General features: G+C 47.7%; 1 protein-coding gene across 1 annotated transcript in view; it reads right to left on the bottom strand.

Moving 5' to 3' along the window:
* Positions 1-18,508, bottom strand: part of LOC144153310 (uncharacterized) — a 212,228-nt gene that overhangs the window by 100,029 nt on the left and 93,691 nt on the right. The window contains exons 30-34 of the mRNA XM_077684961.1: positions 11,325-11,372; positions 10,413-10,436; positions 8,446-8,505; positions 8,227-8,322; positions 3,261-3,386 (exon numbers count right to left, since the gene is read on the bottom strand). Coding sequence (XP_077541087.1) covers positions 3,261-3,386; positions 8,227-8,322; positions 8,446-8,505; positions 10,413-10,436; positions 11,325-11,372 — 354 coding nt within the window. The remainder of the gene's footprint in view (positions 1-3,260; positions 3,387-8,226; positions 8,323-8,445; positions 8,506-10,412; positions 10,437-11,324; positions 11,373-18,508) is intronic.

The raw sequence follows: 18,508 nt of genomic DNA, 5'->3' as shown, positions 1-18,508 counted from the left end.
TTTAGGTGGCTTTTTTCGGACAGCGCGCAATTTCTGAAGTTTAAAACTTCAAAGATACTGAAAAAAACTTTGGCTTTGCTCCCATCTCCATCGAAACTCACCTAAAGCCATGACCCCGCGCCCAGTATTTTTAGTCATAGTATATCGGAATAACTTGTGAAAATCATTACACACCTTGAGTTAAGATTTCAGAATAAAGTTATCATATTTCGAGTTATTTTTCCAATACTGGTTGGGGACACTTGACATACTTGTTGCAGATTTAGTAAGGAAGTGGGCAAAGACGGCTAACCGCCTACAATCATCGTCATTGGGGATAGAGGAGAAAGAAGCGAATAAACTCGGTTCGACACAGCCATGGGCTCGCGTCCGCGTCTAGCTCCATAACATTTCTGGTGCCGTGAAACGCGGGAACAACGGACCAGCGGACTACCCGGCGCATCGCCTTCAAGTTATTGCATGGCCTCGGGTACGTCCGATCTTCTCAATTCAGAGGCCTCACTCTTGAACGCTGCCTGCCATGGCTGCGTGCTGGACGCAGACCCCCCGCCTCAACCCGGAGATGAGCCCCACCCATCGGACAGTCCCTACCCTTGCTTCGCTGCGCTCCCTGGTTTTAATGACAGGCAGGTCGTGGAGCGACGTATCAGTTCGCGGCTCATCCTCCGGGCAGACATAAGGGAACTAGCCAACACCACTGTTCGGGTCTCGCAATCGTCACCATCGAACATTAGTACGCTTATTGATTTGTGCCGTAAGGCAGAACAAAACCAGGATCAATATCGAAAGCTTGACGGACAGATCCAGAACCTTCTGGACTTTGACAGCTTTGTAACAGACTTAGAAGAAGGCGAAGAGTATTCATGTATGATCAGTCGCACGAAGATTTTGCTAAAAAAATGAATTTCTCAGGCAACTTTGAGAACGTCGTTCACCACGACGAGGGCTTCGTCGCCACGTCTACACAAGCAGGGATCTCCCATTCAGAGAAAGTACGCGGCCGACTTCCCATTCGCAACAAGGGCTGCCTTCGAAACCGTTGATTCGTCGTTTTCAGCATAAGAGAAGAGAAGACGGAGCAGCACAGCGCCCCTATATTTGCAACGCCGTCGGTGAACCAGGCCTAGGGACGTAGCAGCAATACCGAGTTCGAGGAAACAGCCGGCGCCGTGCCATTCCGCCCAAGTCAGGAAAATACCATCCCAGACTCGCATGCTCTCGGCGCCAAACCCAAGAAGCCATCCCGCATGGGCAACACTCAGTTAAAGAGAACGCATGAACAACCTAGAAGTGATCGTGCGTGAAACGACAGCAATATATTTAACCTTGCGCCGTCGTTTCCAAACGAGTGGCTCAGTAGAAATCTCGGAACATGCAAGGGCACGCTCATGAATGTAAAGCGTCCGTTCAATCACAAGAAAGCCACACTAGATCCCCGCTGGTGACACGGACGCAAGGAGGAAACACTAAGCCAGCATGCATAAAGAAACATCGAAGGCGAATAGGAAAAGAAAAAGGGACCACTGACCAGAAGATTGAGGCTGTATCCCGAATACCAAGCATACATGCTCCCTCGAGGAATAATTTGATTGCCTCATTCGGAAGACAGTCCGATTCAAGCAAACCAGCGTGCCACGTCCTAGACAAGGAACTAGCAAGAAGAAGACATCGCGCCTCGAAGCATCGATTGAGGATAAAGCAGAAGGCATCTGCCACCTCTCGCTTTCAAAAAAATGACATCGGACCACCACCTACAGAAAATCTAGACTAGCATGTTCTGCCCTTCCCCACTAGTTTCACCGTCGGGGTTGGGAGTGTGTTGCAGATTTAGTAAGGAAGAGGACAATGACTACGCAGGCGCTGCGGCCTTTCAGGACGCCATGCAAGACCCCGAGGGGCTCGGCCCAGGAGAGCGGCTCCAGCGACCGCCGAAGCATGGTGTTTCCGTGATCACCGTTTTGAAGAATTCTCAAGAACACTCCCGGTACAGTCTCGGAGACAGCTCAGCGACCCTGCCTTGACTCTAGCTTTGCCGACAAGCTTCAGTCTTCTGCTTTGGAGACGTCTCAGCGGCCCCAGACGGACGACGGTGTCACAGACACAATTCTCCACTCTAAGACGTCAATACAGCTCTTCCATAACCCTCGACTTCCGCTCTGGACAGGTCTGACCGGCTCTGCCATGAACGTGGAATCACCGATTCGACTCCCGCTTTGGAGGCGTCCCTACGGTCCTGTTGCGACCGTTTCGTTGGCGATGCAGCTCTCGTTTCTGCAAGATTTCAGCAGCCCTGCTACGACTGGAAGAAAGTTTTGTTGCATCCGGCAACAAAAATGCGATTCGTGCATGAGGTGGACTCGCTTCCGGGGATAACGAAGCGCCTGCTCCTCCGCCGCTCCGTGAGCGAGCTTTGACGCCGGAAGCGAGCTTCGGCCACGCTTGTCCAAGCCTGGTGGGGAGGCATCCACGTGGCGAAGCAGAACAAATCCTTCGAGGGTGACGACCTCTTCTGCAGCCAGCACAAGACGACGCTGTACGCGCCTTTCTACACTGCTTATTGGTCCGACGAGAGGGAAGTCCCATGGTTCGCAGAGAAACCAGATGTGCTGCTGGAACAACCGATTGCTTCACAGAATAAGCCTCAGACATGGACGCAAGGACAATACCACTACGCTAACCGCATGATCTCTGCAAATTTGATCGTCCGCATCAGCTGTTTCCATTCGATCCCGGCGGCTGCATTCTGGTCGAAAACCTGGAGCATGGTTTCTCTTCCCGTGTGACCATATCAAAATTCCCGATCTTCACTTTCAGCCCCTAAGTCACTTTGATCCAGCAACCCAGCAAGCTCTCGTTGCCTGTGACGCTGGCTATAGACATGTACCGAAATCGATGTCACCGAGACACCCATCCAAATGCTCCACTGAATCCCCCAGCCAGCCTACAGGCATCGTTACTTTGGAATTATGCGCCGCCGGGAGTCGAACAACTGGTCGTAGTGAGTCCTGGACTTCGCCACTTCCCGTGCAGCTGCCAGCTAGCTCCCAACCAACTTGGCGGCGGCGCGAGTATGTCAAAAATTAAAGATCCGTAGGCAGGGGGAGACAGTAGGGGGCGTAGGAGAAGAGGAAGAGGAGGATCGAAGGCGCTCAATGCCTCGCTAATCGACCGTATCGGACAACCGAACGTCTGGTCTCCTCGTTCCCTTTCGCTACAAGACTTGTAGAAATTTGCTACAAAAGAAGCAGAAAGACACTTACCGTCTATGAAAGTAAATTTTTGCATATCCAGGTCGTAAGTGACGGTGGAATATATCAGCACCGTACATAGACCCTTGCTCAACAAGTTTCCAATCTTCGATGAAGAGGTGGCACACAGCAGAGCATCTGTAATGCGCAAAAAAAGGTGAATTACGGGAACCGGTATACAGCAAATCCCTGAAGTCAACCTGATAACAAATGCATAATATTTAGGCCTTTAGATTCTGCAAAACTCTGGTGTAGTAGGGTATTATTTCTTTCGTGATCAGATCGTACACGAACCGATGACGTTCTGATTTCTAGAGGCCGTTTATAACACGAAAATTATGTAAAGCTCTGAAGATGGCAAATTCTCTATAATTGTGTGAAGGCGTGGGTGTCGGGCATGGTTTAGCTTTGAGGATCATTAAAAAAAGTCACGTAAGTTTCAGCTAGACAGCGTTGGTAGCGGTCAGACAGATGTTTTCGAATGTATTTTCTGAAATGTACCTGCATTACGCATAATGCCCCCATCAGAAGCTCGTATATGTTGCCGTTCTGCGTATATTTCTTCCGCACTACCACTGCCTAGCTTTTTGTTGAACTTGGTTGTACTATGGCCGTCCTGATTAGGCGTTAGTAGTATAAGTTAGAGGCAGGGAAATTTTTTATTGTAATTATCCTTAAGGGCCTTCAGAACTAGCGACACGTGATTTGTAGAAGTGTTGTTGGCAAGTTTTAGTGTTTTTACTTTGATCGGCAATATACTAATAGTTTTGCCCTTAGGTTTTTCATTATTTAGGTGTTGTACATTTTTATGACTCACCTCTAAAACCCCCAGGCCAATGGCGCAGTTATATGTGTTGTACAAAAATTAATATCGAATTAAGTAAATTCTATTTGTGAAACGCATGAGAGGCAAAGTTATTCAATTCGGCCTCTATCAGCCAATACGACTTTCTGAAGCAGGAGTTTGTAGTGTCTGAAGGCGCGCTGCACCTCTTAGTAATAGTTGTAGTGGCGGGCGTTCTTCGTTGATACCTTCGGCACATTATTGCCAATTTACACCTCGGCTGCGCCCTGCATATACCAATAAAGAGGCTTGCGCCGATGGAGCGGCGTGGTTCACGTCAAGTCTTACTACGGAAGATGACGTAGTTATTATTTGGACTTCCATTTTTTCGCACCGCGTTGGTCTACTGGCACTCTTACAGGGGGCTGAAGCCGAAACCCTTGCCCATACCTCGGCAAAATTGGGTGCCACTCACTCACACTCACAAAGAAAAATCTTTTTTTCTCACGCACTCTCGCACACTCACGCTCACCAGTCACCCTCACCACTCGCACTCGCACTCACGCCCGCTACGTGGCCTTCACCACTCGCGCCCACTCGCGCCCAGTATCACTAATCGCCGAGACCACTCGCACTCACTCGCACTCACGCTCACCACTCGCCATCTCCACTCGCACTCACTCACGCTCAATAGTAACCGCTGCCACTCGCACTCACACGCGCTCGCGCTCACCACTTGTCGCTCCCCTCGCACGTGAGTGTATGCAGCACACCCTCCATGATTCATGAAACCGAATAGTATTAGTGTATTACGGCGTCAGAAGGTCATCCAAATCATATTCCTGAATCAACATGCCATAAGAGAATTAATCCTACGGTGCCCCATCGAAGGTGCTCAGTGATGACATATTTCAGAACCTCAAAGCAATCCCGCCATTCACAACTATTACTGCGAGTGGCTCCAGCGACGAATAGCCAACAGCGATTACAAGCGCAATAGGGCCGCTCCCCTCGGTAAGCCCGCAAATGGCTCGAGCAGCGCGAGTGCACTCGCGAGCGGTGAGCGGGGCTCACGATGAGTGGCACTCGCACTCGCGAGTGGTGAGTGGGGCTCGCCGCGAGGAGTGGTAAGTAGGGCTCGCCGCGAGTGGCGATCACTCGCGCTCACACTCGCCAGTCCAAAACGATGGCGAGGCTCACTCACCATTCATGAGTGGTGACTGGGCGGTGTGTGAGTGCACTGCTGAGTGAACCTGGCGACCTATGCCTATTGCTAAAGGGAGGCAGCGAGAAGAAGTTCTACGGCAGGAAACATTGTTGCATAAGGGTAGCCGAATTCATCTGCAACGGTTATCCCAACCCCTGGCCGCGCCATTTGCGGTCATTACGTTGAGGTTGGTATTTACAAAAGATTACCGGTAGAAGAGACGCCGTGCAAGGAAGATAATGAACTACACACGCATCCGCATCAGCGCCCTCTTCATCCTCCATACTTGATGATGATCCCACTTCCGCACAGCGCATCTAGTGTCAGCGTTCCCCGCCCGCGAGAAAACTCACTGCTAGTCAGCGTAGAACTATAGCCTGTAAACGGTATGGCTGCAGATTGACGACATGGACGATGCCCTTTTTTTGAGGGTGAGGTGAGTCAGTCGGAATGACAGGGGTAATTTCATAATTCACGCCAGTCACGTGGCATGGGACACGGTGAGGGCTATAGTAACAGGCAATAAGCTTTTCAGAATGACCCGTTTGGCTGTCGTGAAGATGTCAAACCAAACGCCCCACCGGAGACAGAAATTTGTCTTGTTTCATCTCAGGTTTTTACAACTCTACGTGTGCAATCATTTCAAAGGTTCACATAAACAGTCGAGTGAGATGTTTTTTTTAGCGGGAGTTACAAGAAGTAGGTAATATTGCTCTTCATGTTCTTGGGAGCCTCGGCTTACTACATATACCCCTGAGGGTTTCGCAGCCAGACACTCGCGCTTCCCTTGGTCAAAAGACGTACCGCATCTCTTCACAGACCGTTGACAATGGTGATTCAAGGTTTTGTGGCGCGAGGCCGATACAGAGGAGAGGGCCATGACAGTGCTGACATCAGACGTGAAGTAGTATTAGTCGTAAGTAGGTTAGTATTAACTTTTAACTTTCTTTGTATCCAGGAAGGTTAACTATTTGTGGAGGGGGCGACCAGACATCGTAACCGGCCATGGCAGCTTTTAATGATGGTTTCCCGGGCTGCACGTGTAAGCAGCCCAACGCGCCAGCCTGAAACTTTCAGTCCATGTAAAGGGGAAGTGGGTGCAGGGGGCATTGCCACACGCAGTGGTCCTGGGTGTCTACGACGCTGCAGGCATAACAGAGGGAAGGGATATGAAGAAGGATAGAAGAGGTGAAAACGGTGCCCGAACAGAAGCGTTTGCGTCTCAACGAGGCACCCGAGGCGCTCTTTAACCCCGGAGAAGACTGATGCTGCAGGGCGTAGACGGCAGCGTTGGAATTAGTAGTGGGAAAGAGAGGAGCCGGTCGCGGGATGAGTGGGCCCCACTGTGAAAACGAGGTCCGGGCCAACTCGGGCGGGAGCTCTTGAGTGACCAGGTGAGCGACCTTGTTGCCTCCAAAGACGGTAGGGCCTGGGGCCCAGAGCAGCATTTTTAAAGAAGTAGGATTTTGTAAAATTTTGACTGCCGGAGGCGAGATAAGAAAACTACGGACGTATTTTCCGCAGGTCGTCGGGGAGGTATAGAATAGGGTGAGGGTAGAGTGGTGGGCGAGAGTAGCGGCCCGGTTGACCGCATATGCGTAGCCGTCATAGTGCGCCTGCTTTTATAGTAAGTGGCACCCGCGCATACGCGGTGCCAGCATGATGCGTGATGTGCCTCCCCTACGTATACAGTAGCGGCGCTTATGGGGTAGCGCTCAGTGAGCATGCGGCCGCGGTGGTCCTGGCGCGCCGGGTTGTGGGTGGGTGCATGTTGCAGGATATGGGTCGCCCCGTAAGTAAATGGATACAGGGGGAGTGGGTACGCGGTGTCATCACCGAGGGCACGTGCACCGGTAGGCGACCGAGGACCGAGGCATTGGGACGATAGCCACATATACTTAATGCGTACACTTGGCATTTTTAGAAATATGAAATACAATTAAAATGTACTGGCGCATAGGGCCACAAATGGAACGTGATGCAAAGTTTTAGAGCCAACCTTTTAAGCGTTCGTTCCTGTCGTTTCGCGTAGCCATTGGCCTTATGCGTGGCCTAGCGAACAAAATGGACGCCGAAGATAAATGTTATAAAGAAAGCTGGAATGCGAGGAATGAAAGCATGGCGCAAGTGTGAGGCGGATGGCTGTACGCTGAGGACGCGCTAGACATGCTCCCAGAGGGCGCCGCGCTAGGAGATGAGAGAGAATGAAGAGGCTGCCGACCGAAGAAAAGGCGAGGAAAAAGCGCAGGACGAAAGCATGGCAAAATTGTGAGGGTGAGGGCGATTTGCCGAGGCCGCGCGAAAAATGCTGTTCGGCGGCGACGTGCTACCAGAGGGCGCTGGAATATAGCGGGTGCCATCATGAGTTCGCCGAAGACACCACCACTTCCTTAGATACAGCAGCTTTGAGCTGCCGCCAAAAAGACTGGACTTCGCACTGCACTCAAATTTGGCGTTTTGGAGTAGTTAATCAGCCAATTTTTTATAGGCTGACACTAAGTAACCGCAAAACAGTGCATATTCATTACGTAAAATTCACCATAGTGTCATGCCGAGGCAAGAGCGAGTTGTTTAGGATTGACAGTTATTTTGGGAAAGACGTTGTAACCAACTAGAAAATAGATTTCTGTCCACGAGCCTGTGTAACAAGTGCTCATGAAAGCACTAAAAGTGAAGCTTGGGACATCTCGTACAATGCGCTAAGAGATCTAACGATATATTTAGGGACCCAATAATGACCAGAAAGGGCCATGACGCATTTGACCCAAACGCTATATGAATAAAATGGGTCATGTGCCTGGTGATGGCGGCAACATACCACAAGACTGCTAGTGAATGACAATTCCCTTCTAAGACAAGGGTTGAACGCCTTGCGACGTTAATCCCATTGGCCGGTAATAACTGTATAATTTCCAAGAAATCGCAAAACATAGGCGTATTGAAAGAGGGAGGTTTCGTGGTGGTTTTATACTGGTTGCAGAACTTACGCTTTAATTGGCCTTCTGGAGGTTTACTAGACGACGTCAGTCCTGTGGTGCTTGTAGGTGTACTAGACGTCGTCGGTCCTGTGTCCTTTGTTGAGCCTGCATGGGCATGAGCTTGTTGACAATACAGGCAAACAACTGGGATGAGAGCTTTTCTGCCATGCCAGTTCAACTCCGCAAACACTAACTGTCACGGGAATGTCGCACCAATTGCACATTTACCTTCGGATGGTGACGTGGTAGGGCTGGATTTATGGATGGATTCAGAGATCGTTGCCGGCTCTGCATTCACGAGAACGAAAATAGAACGAATTTGTTTAAAACATGTATTGGAAGGCAAGAAAGCCAAAGTATTTTGTATTTTGTAGCACTCGCGGTATCTGTAAATAAAAAACTGCAAGGAAAACCACTCAGGTAAATTCAAAGGAATCCACAGTGTGGCATGTTTTGAAGAGAGTATGTACTTCATTGATATGCTATCACCTTCCTCTTTGGTTTGTGAATTCTGCAATGTAAATTCAATATAATATACTGGTTTTACCAAACTGTTGCTCATTGTAGCATGGCTACTACTACTACGTAAGTAAGAAATGGTCACATTCAATGATTTGTGGATGATTGACGTCTATACATGCCAGGGAAAAAAAGACTCCATGAAGGGCTTAATACAAATATTCTTATTAAGGGGGAGAGAACAAATGAGTAAGAATTACGCATGGGTAAGACTGCTAAAAGAGGCAGTTAATGACATAAGCAGCCAATTTAGAATTCTAAATTCATGACACGGATAGGTACAGAAAAAAAGGGTGCCAAAGCAACAGGCGAAGGACGTCCTATTTGTGTTTTGTAAGAACGGCATCCAGGCCAAAAAGCGCCAAATCTATTATGCTAGGTGTAACCCCAAAATATTTAAAATGACAGGTGTAGAGTGCCTTAAGACAATGGCACAACAAAGTTTGTGAAAGCTCGAGTTGAAACTACCGCTAAATAAATTAGGCAAAATTATTCTGCACACAATTGTAAAAGCCTTTTAATTTTGAGGGGCGAAAGAAAACGGAAAGAGTATTTTCAAACGCCCCTTTGAAGTGCATTTTGGAAGTAAAAGGCCACAAAAACATCGGTAGTAGTGTAAGTAGTAGTAGTATACAAATGTTAGTGGCGCAAGCGCATCTGTTTTGGCTGGTCACTCAGTCTATTCGTGGATAGAATATGCATGGAATGAACATGGCGCTACAAAAGTGCTGTGTATGTGGGGGTTTAACGCACCGTTTTAAAACGAGAAGATGGTCATAATGCATTAAAATAGGAGTATTGCAATGCGAAGAGCAGCAGAAGTTTTCGTACAGGTTCCTTGCTTAAATGAGGGCAGTGGGGCACCCTCGTTTCCGGGGGTTCGCAAGTTACGCTTTGTTAGAGGCGTGTGGTTATTCTATGTTGGGAATGTGCGATCAAATGTATTCGTATAAATGCATTGGATCTTCCTCTACTACAGCTAGGGGTGTAATAGAATTTAATGAATGTGATGGTAGGTATGGAAGTGTGTATTTTAATGATGAAGGGCATTTGAAAGCGCTATCCTTTTCAAGGTTTAAAAGAGTACAGAAAATTCAAATATGAAAAACTGAAAGTAGTTTACGCACTTTGTATATGTTGGGTGTTTTGCGCTGTTTACATGGCGCGCACGCCGGGCCCACCTGTGTGTGTGTGGGTGTGTTGAGTGTTTGAAGTTTATTATAAGCCTGCGAATGAGTAGTTCAAGATTTATTCCGTGGCAAGTTTCCTGCCACCATTTGACGGAACCCACATAGGATTAGTGCTTTCATGTCGGGGTAAGAGACCTCCGGTACATGTACCGTACTACGAATGGCTTCCACAACAGCTTTCTGGTCAGTGATTTCGTTCTGCGAAATGAAAGTGTGGCTCAGGTCGGGGTAGTAACTTTTAGAAACTGTACTTTCTAAATCAATGCATCAACATTTGCTATTGTAAGCTATATTTTCTGTGAAAAATCCAGAAAATACCTCACTACAGGTGTTCCCAACTTGATTCAGAGGTTTTTTATTAGGCAATACGAAGTGCGGGTTCTTCATTTTGAGAGGAGATTAAGCTAAGGGAAGATACAGATGCGAACCATTCCTCAACAACATTTTTCAACAGCAAATACAAGTAAAAATAAAAAAGATACGCACCAGATGTGTCCAGCTCTGGTTCTTCTGTTGAATGTGTAAAACAAAAATGTTAGTCGAGGCATTACAGAATTTAAGGCATTCTTTGATTATAATTAAGAACAGTCACATCTTGCACACTGACAGAAAACAGTTGTTAACTTTTGCAAAATATTCTACCTACTAACGTAAAAAAATAATACGCAACTGCTACGACCAAAAATATAACGACGAGAAGCTAGTTCGGAACGCCGCAATTACGATATATCGACAAGTGAACTTCACTAATAAACACAAGCCCATTTATCGAAACGTCGGGACCACGTAGAGGCGACTACTACTTCATTTTCAGAGCTTCTTCTTTAGGATCATTTCTGCAGTTGATTCTTCAGGTTGGACTACTGTGTATATAATTAAAAAAAAGTGATTCAGCACGGGATGATAAAACATACGCTTATGCAATAAAATTGCAAACGGTTCTTGTGAAAAAGCGAAATCAATACATCATTCCCCCGTGGCATTACGTAAACAATAATTAAGTTTGTTTTCTACGTTTCTTCTGTTCACGGTAAACCTTATAGGTGTTAGCCAGTGAAAAAGTTTAGTGAGATGGTTTCTCGTTGGCTATCTCCAAACCTCAAAACGATGACAAACGAAGAAAACAGCCCAGTGCTTGCTTATTGGTCACTTATAGACATGGTTGGCTCTAGTGACCTTACGATCCAAAATTTTTATGAATAAACATTCCTTGTGAAACAAATCCAAGGAAGAACGTGGTTGAAAGAGTGCGACAAAAAAAGGCGGCTGTTTCAAAACAGTGTGCCGCTTAGATTTTGTGGGTAATGTCCGGGATGAAAACAGATGCAAAGTGCTTCGAACCAAATGCGACTGCTTTTAACTACAAATACGTTAGAAAGGGGTTTCAAAAATACACACCTGTGTCACCTGTGTTGAGCCACCAGGGAGTTTCCGTGCTTTCTTTTTCTGTTAGACACAAGAGAAGACGAGAAGAAAGGCCGATTGAGGCAGCAATGCAGTAGAGCATCGTACGAAAGAATGAAATATCAATGAAATATCAGAACGAAGTGAAGGGTTTACATCAGCTACTAGGATGGCGGAAAAGCATGTAGAACATTTCAAGCATCCTGGATCCGAAAACACTTTTCGACCATGAATGGAGCTTGCAAAGAACTAAACACCATTCCGTTAAGGTAGATTACGCACATATTATTCTTTTCAAAACGATTGCTGCAGAAAGATGGAGGCTGCGTTTTATAGAAATATTACATTGTTTCTACTATCCCAAAAAGGTCAAAAATGTGTTTTTCGGTTGTACGGCCTTAAAAATACGAAGTAGAAAAAAATTGGAGGCTAGTTTTCACAAGCAAATGCGAACAGATGAAGATCTTGCGTATCAGCTACTAAAATTAACCAAATAGTTTTCAAAGATTGAAATCAATAGTAGTAGTAGTAGTAGTAGTAGTACTAGGGACACGGTAATGGTACTAGGGTACTTGTGAACAAGGAGCTCCAAAACTGATGACGATTATAATTGGTAATAGTGCGCTGCCAGTTTAGGGTGAAGGGCAGAAATAATAAGGGTGTATAGGCAAGTCATAAATTTGGTGAATAAGAATTGAAGCGAAATAAATTAATGTGGTCAGGATGGCTGTGCATAGGGCCAGGTTGCAATAATCTGTTAGGTAGCCATTCAGTGCGTTCTCAGTAAAATGTGCATACTAAATACCCACACAATAAATTATATAGTCAACATTGAAATGTATTTTCCACATTTATACCACCCCCAGATTTCAATCTGGTTAAGATTTCATTCCAAGCTGGTTAAGAACGGGATAGCCCACACGTGTCTAAAATCCGCAGTCAGCAAGTCGTGTTATCATTTGGCGCAACAAAGCTTTAATGCACAAGTAGTTCGGCTGGAGAACGCTGGGTTTCCCCTCTCCGTCCTCCAGGCAATCTGTCAGCGTCTTGTGGAAACAGTTGAAAGGATTCGCGCATCACATAACAGATACCGACCAGAGTAAAAAAGTGGCAGTCATTCCCTATGTACATGCGCTGTCGCATCGCCTCAAGAAGACAGCTGACAAATTCGGCGTCAAGGTGGTGTTCTCGGCCATGAACAAGCTAGGCAGATTATGCGGCATGGTGAGCAACAGGGTCGATTCCCGAGGCAATTCCCCCCCACGAGGCTGTTTGATAAAAGACAGACTCCAATTTGTTCGTTGCATGACAAATGTTGTGTACTGCATTCCCATGTCCTGTGGCCGGGTGTACGTCGGCCAGACCGGCCGCTGTCTTAATGTACGCCTGAGGGAGCATCATTCCTCTTTGAAAGGAAAGCCCTACAGACACCTGGCGCTGCACTGTTCTAAATGCGGTTGTCAGCCACGTTTCACAGACACGGAAGTTGTTTTTAAGCACAGAGACCGCGCCACCAGGGAAATTGCAGAAGCCTTCCATATCCGGATTAAGGGTTCCGATTGTATAAGTCACCCGTCGCTGAGTATTTTAGATAAAGAAGTGAAACTTCTCAAGGAGAGGGGGTAGAGGATGAGGGAAAGGAGAAGAGAAACGAGAAGGGAATGGGGCGGTTGTTCTCTTGTACAGCCGTACGCATGTGCGAAGGGCACACGGGCTGGGTTGTTCGATATGGGGGTGGTATAAATGTGTATTCGTTTTCAATAAAACTTTCAGTTCATAGTAAGCGCCTGTGTCGTTCCCTTTCTCGTCCCTGTAAAATTTTTGCGCTTAAGTTTCACTCATGGAAATTGTGCACCAACTAGCTCGTCTCTCCATTTTTCTTCAGATTGAAATGTATTATAAGGTATTTACGGTTGAGCTATCTTTTTGAACGCCATTGAAGGTTTTCCACAATGCTTTGCCGATATATATACATGGGCGTCTGCGGGGGGGGGGGGGGGGGGGGGGGTGGTAGGAGGGGGAGGGGGTTGTTAAAAAAGGCACATGTCACACCCCCCATCCTGCTGACTCTTCTAAGCCCCGCAGTTCCATTCGCGCTTGCTCATTTTTTCGCTGAAATTCGTGCTCATAATCTTTCCGGAATATTCATTTCAGCCTTGCCGTCGAAAAAGGATGCGGGCTGTTTCTTTGGGGTTTCTTCAGGAGGAACGCAAGTAGACACCGCAGACAAAAATCTAAGGAAGCCATCCCCCGTAAGCCTTTACCGTGCAAATTCTATCCCCATCGCTTTTCATGAAAAAAAAAACAAACGAAGTTTTCACTTTGGGCAAATTCGAGACGTACGTTGTCTCTCCCCGACTTAGCTATTTCTGGGTTGTTTGCTAACAACCCCCTCGTCTAATGCAGGTTCTGAACCACTCAAGGGCCATGTAAGATGTGTTCGAGAGGGTGGGTTCTATGCGTTTGCTCCTGCGAGACATTTTCGTCGGAAGCTGCTGCTTGTACTGTGAACGTACATCTACCTTTTCCTTCCCGCTTTCCTATAGATGCAAAGTCGTGACTGCAAGGAGCTAAGTTCCGGTGAATAGGATAATCCATCCGACTCAAAAAACCCTCCCGCATCTTCCCACGGGGGGAACTGGAGTAAATGCGTCGCAGAGTGGTGGGGGTATCGCGTGAATGTTGGGTAATTTGGTATGGTTTGGGAGTGCTTAATTGTTGAATGAAGAAGAAGCGAAGGCAAGGAGTGTAAAGTTAAAGTCTGTCTTTATTGCTTGGTGCCGTCAAGCAAAGCGTCAAGTCAAGCGAAAGCCAAGCAAAGACGCCCTTGACTGAATTCCGAACGCGTGCTCCGCCGCTTATATACACACCGCCCGCGTTCGAGGGAGAGGAGTACGGGGGAGAGACGCGCATGCGGACACTTCCGTACACAAGCGCGGGAACTTTCCACGCACCCACCACGCCGTTATCACGTGTACACGCCTTGCCGCCGTTACTGTTGAGCGCGACGCAGCGCACGGGTAGCTACGACGCATGCGCGCAGAGACGCGCTCTCCCCGCACCGCCGCAGCTGTTGTTGAGAGCGACGGAGCGCACGGGGTACACGCGCTCCTCCCGTACCGCCGCACCTGTTGTTGAGAGCGAGGAGGGTACGGGGGAGAGACGCGCACTTGCGCCTCGACGCGACGCGCATGCGCAGTGAGCTTGTGGACGGCGCCGATAACATCGACGAGTGACATCGCGAGCCTAAGAAATGCTCCGCATTTAAAAGCCACAGGGAGCCTCACCGTCAATGAAATAAATGCATCCGTCAATTGCGCGGTGCTCAGATGCACGCTCTTCATTTTGCAACTCGGGCAAGAGCTTTCGAGTGGGTGCTCAAAAGCATTTGCTTACTGCCATAATGCTCAACTTTTGGCCCAGCTTCCCACCTCACGCTACCACTTTTCGTCCTTAAGTAGACTGGCGAGTTCGCTGCTTCGTTAAAGTACGTGCGGCTCTTGCTCGAAAAGCCAAAAATTTATTCGCCGGGCCCTTTTATTGTAAATGCGGAGCATTTCTTAGGCTCACCTGGTCCTCCGTCGTTGATGGCGGCGCCGTCCACACGCTCACTGCGGATGCGCAACTCTTCTCCTTACACCCACAGCTCCGCGATACTACACTATAAAAAAAATAAATAGTTAGCGGCGCCCGGTTTCGATCCCACGACTCTCTGGCCGCAACGGGAGGTACGCGGTGCTCTTCCCACTACGCTACAAATCCGGGACAGGAGCAAGTGCTACTAACGCGCCTTATGTCCTTGACTCATTCAAACTACATCAAGAAGCTACTGATACAACGAAGGCACGCGAAGCTGAACGTCAAGGGAAACGACGAACTGAAAACTTTAGAGGTGGATGCTGAATTTCCCGTGGGAAAGCTGTGGCGGGAAGCGCTACGCGCCTTGCAGCTCAACCAGCCCCGTCCGCAGCGCCTCTGATGCTGATTGTGGCAGGATGCCCCTAGGGATTGGCCAACCAAAGAATCCATCACGAGATAGGTTCGCGTTCAACCACCGTCGTCATCTTCCCGTAGGGGAACCGCCGAAGAAGAAGAAGAACGAGAAGACAAAGCTGCGAAGAGGAGGGCGTGTACATTGCTCTCAGCCGGTGCACCAATGTCAACAACCTTTACCTCACCAAAGCTGACGGAGACTACCGATTCTACCACAGAGACAACATCGACAAGAACATGATGGACGAGTTTGGCGCCTCGAGAACCACCGCCTACTCACCGTAACACAACAGAACTTGCGTGCCTTTGCCACCGGTGTGGACCCGGACGCGGAGTTCCCTCTGGCGCTAGTAAAAACCACATCACTCAACATAACGGCAACACAATGGAACCACACGGAACCGCCACGATGCTTCGCATCCTCATCAGGGTTCCCCACGGGAAGATGGTGTAATTTTTTTTGCTCTGCTGCTAGGTGGTAGCGGCAGGTGAAATCGGGGTGGCGTAGAACACTCAATACTTCTCGCCTGAGTCAGTGGTGAACACAGTGTGCACCTCGTAGGTAGACAGAAAGGGTAAAAATACGGCTAAGGTGCGTTGCAGCCTGCGTGCGTCAAAGTGAGGTTGCGTATGTTACCGTCGTGGTACTGTTGCAAACAAGCGCGAAGCCGGTCCAATTGGGCTTTTCAGAAAATTAAAATATACTTCTGAAGCTTCCTTCAACGGAAAACCTCGCTTGTTAATGAATGGTAAAAAATTCAAGCTGGTCGAATATCTCGAATAAGAAGGTATTCCTGCAAGCATTGTCGAACCTACCCAGCCTCCACCATTGCGGGAAAATCTCCACATGGCTTCGCCCTGAAATCATAACTCACAGGTAAACTCAATCGAACCCAATACTCTGGCCACAGCCTTTCGCGTTCAGAACATCTGTGTGCAGCTCCTTTTTGGACACCAAACTAGTAAAAGGAGATCCATTGCGGATGCATTTTAACAGCAGAGCTGTTTAGGCCAAAACAAACCTGTCCGCAGCACCAAAAAAAAAACCGCTATCTTCAAGAAAAACACGTGGTTAGCGAGTCCGGGGAATCGAACCCGGCACTTGTACGCCATGAAATCGACAATCTAACCACTGGGATATCACAAAGGCTCGAGGGATACAGGTTAGCAGCCGCGGAGAACAGTAACATGTGCAGCCAATTGTAAAAAAAAACAAAAAAACAATTGCTGTTGTCGGAATCGAACCTGAGTTCCCCGCGTTACGAAAAAGGCGTCTATGCGATTGAGATATCATCGCATTCCGGGGGTACAGCATTTCCTTTGTGTTTGTAAAATGGGCGTTGGCTTTGGGCTGGCTTGGCCGCGCGTTCTAGCCCATGCTAACGCAGTCCACTTTGGGAGGGATGTGAAAGCCTGCGGACTGAACGATGGGGGAATGCCACTAATGGAGAACGTTCACAGCAAATTCGGAAATAAATATGAAGTGATGACATATGGAGCGGACATTTGGCGCCTTACTATAACATCTTAAAAGCAAATTTGGGGCGCCTCAGCGGGTTACCGAACGAACGACGGTTGGAGTAATGCTTGGAGACAGGAAACGAGCTTCCTAGATCAGAGAACAAACTAGCGTAGATATCGTAGTTCAAATAAAGAAGAACAAATTGACTTGGAATGGCTTCGTAATTAGGCGAAACGACAATCAGTGGACTATCAGGGTGGCACAGTGTACACGGAGAGATGCTTCTAGAAAAAGCGGAAGGCAAATTACTCGATGGAGTGACGAAATAAAAATTCGGGGGCAAACAACTGGCTAGCGTCACGTGACAGGAGCGATTGCAGGTCGATGGGAGAGGCCTTCGTCTATCAGTAGACCTAGTGGGCTGCTGCTGCTGATGATGATACAACAGCCGGGACTACGATTTAAGGAGAGGGGCCGCCAGATCTACTGTTTCTCCAGCCTTTCACCGCGAGTGCAAGCTGCGCAAATGTTTTTGTTTTTATCGAGTATTATTTGAGGACAAACGTCCTTGTTAGGCCTAATCTTGGCTTTAACGTGGCCCATGAACCTGTCCGGCTAGCTTGCGTTAACTCTAACCCTTTACTCGTTAATGATAGGTTAGCATCATCGAATCCCGCTTTTTCTGGTTTTATCTTGCGTAATGGATGGGCGCCCATCAAGTTCACATCGGAAGAGAGAGAGAACACCATTAGTAATGAGTGAGGTAATTTTGGCCGAGCGAAAGCCAAATGTTTTACATGCGAAGAATGAGTCAGTGGGGAAATGCAGTATGCACTTTCTTAGTTTATTCTGTTCTGTGCACTTTGTGAAAATAGGCATTATAAACGGACAGATGTACAGTTTAGAGGTGCAGCACCACATGTCTTCTGACGGAAACAATAACGGAGCGCAATATAAAAACGAAAGAACTCTTCACGGCGCAACATTAGAAGGAAAGCTTGGCACGAGTGTGCTGCGAATCAATGCAAACCTAATATAGGGTGACCAGCCATTCTGAAAGAATACTGTTACCATCCTCATTCCTTACTTGGACTCTCTGCTACCAGCAAGAAAAAAAATTGGAGATACCGCTTCATTTGCTTTACTTTTGTAGCATCGCCTAGGGGCGTCGACAAAACAAGCAATGTTGCGAAACTAGGCTCTGCGAGCCACACAAGCAATACTGCCATTTCGACAACTACAACTGTCAAGCTTGACTTTGGCGTCAATAGTGAACTAACCAGGTGGACATTTTGGCATTCGCTAAAGGTTACATCGTAATAACAGTCACGCTTTGCAAACGGTGATCACATTTGCCGCGACGACATGCCAAGATAGGGTCTTGCTTTAGCGTGACTCGCCGTGTGAAAACGTGGCTTCAATCAACAGTGTCAGACAACCGTTTGTATGGACTCACCATGCTTCAGCTGAATCGCCAAAGAAGTTCAAAAGGAGAGCCAAGAGTGTTCACAAATGCAATTAGTTTGCGATGCACGTGCCTGTACACGCATGCCGCTTATATTTATAGATGAGGAATTGTAAAAATTGAATTCGCACAAAGCAAATACCATTTTTCGCAATATCGCCTCCACACATCATCTAGCTTTACATGGTTATCTGAGGAGTGCAAGGCAATTGCTTCAAAAACGTGTGCCCTCTTTCGTTCGCTTTAATAAAATGTTGT

This window comes from Haemaphysalis longicornis, unplaced genomic scaffold (assembly GCF_048455015.1).
Source record: "Haemaphysalis longicornis isolate Haplotype H1 unplaced genomic scaffold, Haemaphysalis longicornis Haplotype H1 scaffold_9, whole genome shotgun sequence".
Classification (NCBI taxonomy): Eukaryota; Metazoa; Arthropoda; class Arachnida; order Ixodida; family Ixodidae; genus Haemaphysalis; species Haemaphysalis longicornis.
The sequence above is the reverse complement of the archived record's forward strand: the minus strand, read 5'-3'. Positions and strand labels throughout refer to the sequence as shown.